This window comes from Gastrolobium bilobum, unplaced genomic scaffold (genome assembly GCF_033153095.1).
Source record: "Gastrolobium bilobum isolate Gb01-03AN ecotype WA unplaced genomic scaffold, APGP_CSIRO_Gbil_v1 utg12063, whole genome shotgun sequence".
NCBI classification, from domain to species: Eukaryota; Viridiplantae; Streptophyta; class Magnoliopsida; order Fabales; family Fabaceae; genus Gastrolobium; species Gastrolobium bilobum.
The window spans coordinates 518,643-526,789 of NW_026899021.1; the positions used below are offsets into that span (position 1 = coordinate 518,643).

Below are 8,147 nucleotides of genomic sequence, written 5' to 3' on the forward strand. Positions count from 1 at the left end.
ATTAGTTAGTAATTCAAAATAGAACTCAATAAATTCTAACCGTTGATTGACGAAAATCAACTATTAGAATCTAAATTGACACAAAATTATATTCTTTAAAACATCGTACTTTTCCCTTCTTTAAAAACATAATATGCTTTTACTGTGCCATCCCCCGTTTCCATATATGATACACTATACTGAATATAGCATTTTCGTCGATTTAGCTTAAGGCATACAATGGACGCATAATACTTCATTTCTATTACTTATATCAAACTTCATATGCATGTTTTCTTAAACAAACTTTCCTATTTATTATCTTTCTTTGGAATTTTAACTTTAGACTAATATCTAAATATTAGAGTATCCTTTCATGAAACATAATTGATATAAGATATACAATGTTGGATATTAGCTTAAATTTTTATTGAAGCACATACTGATCAAATTTGAGATTGAATAGAAGGGGACAAAAACATAAAAGTGAAAAATTAGGTTGAAAATGATTGTCAATTTACCCTTTATTTTTATTCTATTTTTTGGAGAAAAAAAGGGGGTGACCTAAAATAATCACATGGCATTCATCACGGTGAAGGAGATCTCATGTATTTATGTGTCAGCGCTTGTCATTTCATAATCTTCATCTGAAAAAGCATTACTTACAAAACACATTATTTGTATGAATAATGACATTTATTTCTTATATATCTCAAACATGTAAAACTAATTAACTATTGAATTGGTTTAATTAATCATATGCAAACATGATTAACAAAAAAAAAAAAAATGCAAACATCACATGTTTTCCAGACTGAACAAGAAGCTATTTTTGGAAGAATACATAATATTGTTATTCAATTTCTAGTCCAGTCTTAGCATCAGAGTATTGTACAATGAAGAGATTTTCTAGGAAACAAGGTGCTTTCCTTATATACCTTGTTTCAAGTTAGTGAGGATGGTGTAAACAAATTAAATGAATCGAAAAGCAAAAATGAATGACGTGGGAAAGAAATGATAGGTAAATACAATACAAGCATTGACCCTATCACTTCTTAGACAATTGATCATTCTGGCAAGGCACTTCTCTTGAAATTGCCAAGCTAGAAAGCAAGAGAGAGAGGGTAAGGGTATTATGGAGAGAAAGAGTGTTCTCTGTACTTAAGACCTAATTATGAGGATCATTCATTTAGCTTACAGTTCCGAAGATAGGGATGATTATACTTGACATATTTGGTCCAGTAAGACCGATACTTTGTCATGGCTATCTCTAACCATGGCTTCATATTACCATTGTAGTGTACCACTGCTGCATTTTCAATCTCTTTACGATCTACACTTGGATTGTAACCCAAACCAAGTACATGCCATGATTTATTTAGTGGGTGTGTTAATCCATAGAATGTAATTAGCCCTGGAGGTAATGTTCCCAGCTTCCACAGCACCCTGTCCTCATTCTAAAATCAAACAGGAAAAAAAAAGGGGAGGTTAGTGAAAGATTGTTTGTACTCATCTATTTGTGTGAGAATAGACACATGATGTAAAGCAAGGTTATGTTCAACTGCTCACCATATTCTGCCACTTGTGATATATGCCAGTGATATCCTTCTTTTTCCACTCCTTCAAATCAAACATGTTCATTCCGTATGCCCAACCACAAGCATTTGGATCAAAATTTTTTGCAATATGCGGATTTGAAAAGTTAAGATACTTGTCAAATCGGTGAAAGCTCTCGCCACATGTTTCAACTGCACCATTTACTTTTCCATGAAGATTCACAGCCCATAATCCAGTCAAATCCTTCTGGACAACAATGTCATCATCGAGAAAAAGAATCTTATCCAATTTTGGATATACTTGTGGAAGATAGAATCTCAGGTGGTTGAGCATTGACAGATATTTTGGATTTCTGTACTTCAAATTAGAAGCACCAGTAGTGGTTGGATGGCCTGCCTTGAAATAATACTCTTTCATTGTTGCAGATTCAAGCTGCCTCAAGACTGGGCAGTAGGATGAGTTCAACCACTTAAATTCATCAACATTTTCAACATGGATTGTAGCTTTTCCAGGAGGATTCAACAAAAACCACATGTTCATGGCTCCAAAATTTAGTTTATCAGTAACAAGGTGAAACACATGCTTTGAAGGGTCCTGCAATGTTGAAGACAAGAACATAAGACAATAAGGCCGGTTTAATTATATTACTCACCAAATCATAAGATATACTGTACCAGCAAAATATGTGTGGGTCATACAGTACAAGCACAAATTATTCATCATATCTAAAAAAGGATGCACTTGAAAGACATGTGCATACACACTGGAATAGTAGAAGACAGTCTAATTCACCTTTGCATTCACAATTGTTGAGTTGACAACCACAGATGCAGCCAAGACATTGTCTGAGAACAGGGCATAATGATAAAGACTAGGATTCTCTAAATTCTCACTCTTAGGGAACTTTCTCTTTTCAAGAGGAAGGAGGTAGTAATCTATGGTAAGCCGCATCGATAAGCAATGAATTCCATTTGGTATGGTCTTGGCAGCCAACTGACTAAGGAATGTGCTTTGTTTCTTCAAGCCCCTAACTTGCTCGTCAGCTGTTTGTAGCATTGCCCTCAATTTCCCAGTAACCAACTTGCAGTCATACAATTGCTCTTTTGCTCTAGAAAGAACTTGGCCCATAGCTTTGATTTTTTCATGTTCACTACAGATAATTAAACATTTAACTAGTTAAGTTAGTAAAAGCAGACAAAGATACAAGATTAGATAGATATATACTTTAGAGAAAATTGCACATAGCTTCATACCCGTGATGTAGGTCAGCATCAGAAGTTGCCTCACCTAAAGCACGTTGACTATCTCTAAGCCGAGATTGCAGTTCTTGGTACAGTTGAAGCTTGTTCTTCATCTTTGCAATACTCAAGTATACCTTAGCCATAATGATTTGGTCTCGCATCAACCGAACTGTAGCATCAGGATTTTCATTCTCATTTTCTTTCCTCCAAATGTTGTATTTACCTAGAACTGCTGAATCGACTGATTTTGAGTGTTCAATAGCTGAATCTTCAAGTTTTACAATTACTTCTTCATCCTGTTTTACCAACTCAGCAGCACGCTTTTCCTTCCTTTTCTCTATTAATTGCTGCAGAACATATTTACAAAGACAAACAAAGTTTGTTTCCATCATTTTTTTGTCGTTTCTAAAATAAAGTATCACTCCACGAGTCAAACAACATTTTCAAACAGAACATTAGACACATGTTAGGGTAATTGGTGTACAGTAGCTTTAGAGTCAAATGTATTTTGGAAGAATTACTTTAAGAAGAATAAGCTTTATGTTTGGGAATCTTCAGCCACAGGTTATTTATAAGAACAAGGTGTTAGGATAGTCTTGGGTAAAAGTATAGATTTACCCAAAAGTGAATAAAATTAATTCCAAGATAATATTTATATTGGGAAATAAGGATAAAATTATAAAACTCCAATGTGTCAAAATATATTCTGGCTCAACTCCTTTTCAGCCAGAAGTAACAAACAGGACAGCCCACCGCGGAAGTATAACATAATTGTAGGTTGGGGTCTGGAAAGGGTTATATGTAAGAGAAGTGAGGCTGTTTTCGTAACTACCACGACTACCGTGACCAACAAGTTACAAGGTGTGGCAGAATACCCAACAGAACAAACTTACATTGGTAAATGGTATCTAGACAAGCTACATGTAAGTTAAAACAAGAAAAATATCGAAGGATGATGCTCACCCTCCTGGATAGCTGTGCAGGGCTATCAGTCCACTGCCCACGATCAACTGCATTAATAAAAATAAATAAATGAGAAAGTAAATTAAAATACAACATAGGCATATTACCTGATAGTATGATACCACCTGAAGATCTGCCTTCCTTCCCCTTTTGTTTTTCTTGTCTAACATGTGTTGCCGATTGGTTTGGCTTTATTTAAAAATAAAACAATGAATCAACATACAGTAGCAATAAAACAAGAATGCCTTTTTTTCTCTTCAATACAGGAAATGAAAGTTTCATGCAGAAGCACATCAGTCTTCCTAACCTGATAGGCAGCATTTGAAGTCTTTAGCCCAACAACTCTCCATGAAGCAGACATATTATTTTTCCTGAAACTCTCAAGACTCAAAGGCCCCATATCATTTGTGCTGGACACAATAACATCAAGAACCTAAAATATAATATTTATCAGAAAGCCATCGAGATAACTCTTACATAAAAATTTTATGAGATATGGAACAAGAGTAAATATCAGCTTGTGCTTGCCTCTTTTGAAAAAAGCGATTTAAGGTCCTGCAATGCTTGCCATTCTCTCCATTTGGCAACCTGCAACAACCAACAACATTAAGGAAAACAAATAAAAACAGCTAGAAGCTGTATGTGTTTAGGTAATAACCAATAAACCTGAGAATCTATAAAAAAAGGCTACCTGTGTGCTTGTAACAGCTGGAATATCATCTTGATCTGCACAACATATTTGAAGTAATTACATTAACTTAAACTCATAAATACATGAAAATAATATAAATCAATAGAGATGTTAATCAAAATGTTTTCCTCCTCACGTCAAGGACATTACCCCGCCACTTTAATTTTCACAATTGGACAACAAAAATGAGGATTCACAAAGCATACTATCAGCATGTCCAGTAACTTAGTAGAGGGAAGAGATAAAATACTTCAAATATTATTTTAATTTTATATGTGTGTTTGCCATCACTGAAGTCCCAACAGTACAAGCATAACTAAGTCACAATAAAAATTGCTCTTCTTGTCAACAAAACATTATTTTACTTATGCATATTACGGGGACAAAACCAATTCTAAAAACTTAATGATATGGTCAGAGGGTAATTTGGAAAATAATAACAAATAGTAATACTTATGCATACACAAAAATTAATACTGTTAGAACTTAGAATTAATATAAAACAATGCATTTCCACGTTCATTCCAATGTCTAAAAGGCCATTTAGAATGCTTTAGCATAAAATTAATACATTAAAATGCGACAGACTTAAAAATTCAAAAAAGAAAAAGAGAGAGAGAGAAAAACTAGAAGAAAGCAAATATATATATATATATATATATATATATATATATATATATATATAAGCATCTGATATGACATACGTATTTGAGACATATTTCTTATATCTTTCCAATTCTTTAATTCGGTAGGTAGCTTGCTTTCCATAAAATGGCACAGGAATCATTATTCACAATCCCCACCAAAGCCTTGGCCCTTAGATCAGTTTTAAGGCAACATGTCGTATGGATTGCAAGTCTACAGAGTCTGAGGCATGTTTATTATTAAGCCATGAGACCCAATAACTAAGATGGTAAAGAAACAAAGGTTCTCTCCACAATATATTTGTGCAACCTTAAACGGGATATAGTCAGTAATTTCTAGAGCATCCATATAATAGAAGAAAGAAAGATTTAAAACAAGATATTGATTCAACTAAACGGCAATGAGTTATGCAAGAAGGATTGGAAGCATAATTGCGAGTCACAAACACAGGGATAAGCAAAGTGAGATACATATCTTTGACATAAAATTATATGAATATTTATGAGAAATATTCATGGCAAGTAATAAGAGAATAGATCTAAGGTTATAACTTATCATATCAACTAAAAAAGTCATTGCCTAACTACCGGCTGCTCCAGCTAATCCTACACAAAATCTCTGATTTCTAATACTGACATCACACTACACTTCCTATGTTTGCTAATCTCACAAAGCCCTAGCGTCTCCAAGGAAAGCGCAACGAAGAAACATTTACCATAAATTTCCGTATTGTACTTCTTTCTTACCACGAGTTCTTAATCCATAAATGCTGCTTGCCAATTACAATTTATTTTTTTTAAAAGCATCAAACCGATGAACTTAAGAAAAGCATACACTCTTGCTAACCAAGCCTTGATTCAACCCCGTAGAGGTGTTTTTGTCTCAGGATCACCTGAAAATGCAACTTCGTTGCTCCTAAAGTGAACTTAAACAACAGTGATTGAGACCATTCAAGCATCTCAATTTAGTAGGAAGTACAACTTCAATCACACATTCACAATACACATTATAATCATCAACAATCACCAAGGTTCTAAATCTCTCAAATAAGAAGATAATATCTCAAACCACAAAGAGCATCAAGATAATGAAACCGGGGAATAAAGGGAAGGATAAGACCAAAGTACAACTTCAAAAAACAAAAAATATTTAAGCGCACAACTTCACACTACTTTCAGAACTCCCTTTTCCACTACCATAGGAAGCACAGATCTTGCAACCCTAAACACCAAACGAATCTGCATTTCATCATCTAATGCCATAGCAACGAATTGAAAACGATAACCTTTCTTGAACTAGGGTGAAACACTTCCCAATTGAACAAACACAAAAAAAAATGCCACCCCAAAAAATAAAAATAAAACGTAATATCAAATAAATCACAAACACTAAAAAACAACCAACGCCCAATTCTCATTTTAATTAAAGGATCTGAAAAAGATATAACATTTGAGAAATAAAACACAAAATGACAAAAAAACAAAATTATAAAAAGATTCAAAGCAAACCAATCAAAAACCAAAAAAGAGAGATTAGATTGATGGAGTAGAGTAGGAACCGGGATGAGTGTGAATGGGTCTTGCGAAGAAGAAAATGAGGGGCGCGAGAAGGCAGAGGAGAAGGAAACCCATGAGAGGAAAATGGGTTCCCTTGCTGCTCCTGTTGTTGGGCGCCATTGGAGATCAGAAGAAAAAAAAATTAGGAGCTTCCAAGAGAGAGAGAGAGAGAGATCTGAATCAAATCAAAGTGTAATGCTACTCCAAATCCAGAGAGAGAGAGAGTATGTGAGTGTTTTGGTTGGGATTTTGGGGAACTTTCCCTCAATTTTTCCTTTTGCAATTTGTGTTTTCCTTCACTTTCTCTATAGCTGTTTCCTTCTGTCACTTTCCTTTTTATTATTATAATTACGCGGAATGTTATAATTAGTGTTAGATCAATTTCAGGTTAGATTAATTATGTTGATCTAAGTTTTTGTTTTTATTTATGATTTTTCATATATAATATTTTAATTATTTTAATAGTCATATAATATTTTATATTTATTTTTACTTTATATAATTATGATTTCTCATATTTAATACTTTCATATTAAATATGGAAATTATAACAATACAAATATGAAAATAAATATAACCGTTAGATCAACATAATCGATCCAACGAAAAAATTAATTGGTATTAACATTAGTAGTAACCTTAATTAGTTGTTACAATATCATGCCCCATGTTATTTTTTTTAGATATTTATCATCAATTTTGACTTACTACTCTCTTACATATATTTAGTTATCATTTCATTAATTTAAAATCAGAGATTAATCTAATAATAACCAAATAAATAATAAAAATAATAAACCTAAAATAATGATAACTGTAACTGTCGTTACAACTAACAAAAATTTATGATTAATTAAAAAAATTAAATTAAACAAAAAAAAAAAAACAATGTGTCATTTTCTTAAAGGGAAATTATCCTTAAAATTATTTTTCAATTTAATGTATAAAACTACATCTTTTTATTTGAACTAATTTAGATTTTTTATTGTGGAAACTATCCATTGCGGGAATAAATCTTAGGTGTATTTTTTGCATCTAGATTCAGTGCATCCCACCAATAGAAGCATTACACATCAGAGGAGAGAGAAAGAATTTGGCAGAAGAAAGAGAATATTGGCTGACATGTAATATTTTTATTAGTAGAATGCACTGAATCTTTAGTGCAACAGTAGCACCAAAAATTTATTTCGATTGCGGCGATGAGTATTAATATCTTTAATTTGAACTTCGCTTTCTGGATCAATCAATTTAATTTGTTGATTGTCCTTATCAAATCACATGGGCATTATTAAATTCTGATAATGAAACGAAACCGTGTACAGTCATATTCTCCAAACTAAACAGTACTGGTGCACAACTGTATCCCAGTTAGTTATTATAGATAAGTTTGAGAATTATTTTCATTTATAAATAAAGTTTCTTTTATATAAAAAGCTATAATAAAAGCTGTTTTAATTTTAAATTTTAAAATTTTTCACTAACAAGTATCTTAAGAGTATTAGTTAAAGAATTTTA

General features: G+C 32.7%; 1 protein-coding gene across 3 annotated transcripts; it reads right to left on the minus strand.

The window, feature by feature from the left end:
- Window positions 1-854: 854 nt before the first annotated feature.
- On the minus strand, window positions 855-6,778 carry LOC133286250 (polygalacturonate 4-alpha-galacturonosyltransferase-like). 3 transcript variants are annotated; one of them, XM_061483641.1, is made up of 11 exons: window positions 6,635-6,778; window positions 4,432-4,466; window positions 4,269-4,328; window positions 4,048-4,173; window positions 3,866-3,929; window positions 3,741-3,787; window positions 2,790-3,124; window positions 2,329-2,686; window positions 1,734-2,130; window positions 1,549-1,658; window positions 855-1,436 (listed from the first exon to the last, which is right to left on the minus strand). In XM_061483641.1, exons 1-11 carry the CDS (start codon window positions 6,750-6,752, stop codon window positions 1,161-1,163), a joined length of 1,926 nt encoding a protein of 641 aa, XP_061339625.1. In that variant the 5' UTR covers window positions 6,753-6,778; the 3' UTR covers window positions 855-1,160. The 3 variants fall into 3 exon arrangements, with proteins under 3 accessions (XP_061339625.1, XP_061339624.1, XP_061339626.1); XM_061483640.1 differs by having other exon boundaries at window positions 1,549-2,130; XM_061483642.1 differs by lacking the exons at window positions 3,741-3,787; window positions 4,432-4,466; window positions 6,635-6,778 and having other exon boundaries at window positions 1,549-2,130; window positions 3,848-3,929; window positions 4,269-4,317.
- Window positions 6,779-8,147: the final 1,369 nt, after the last annotated feature.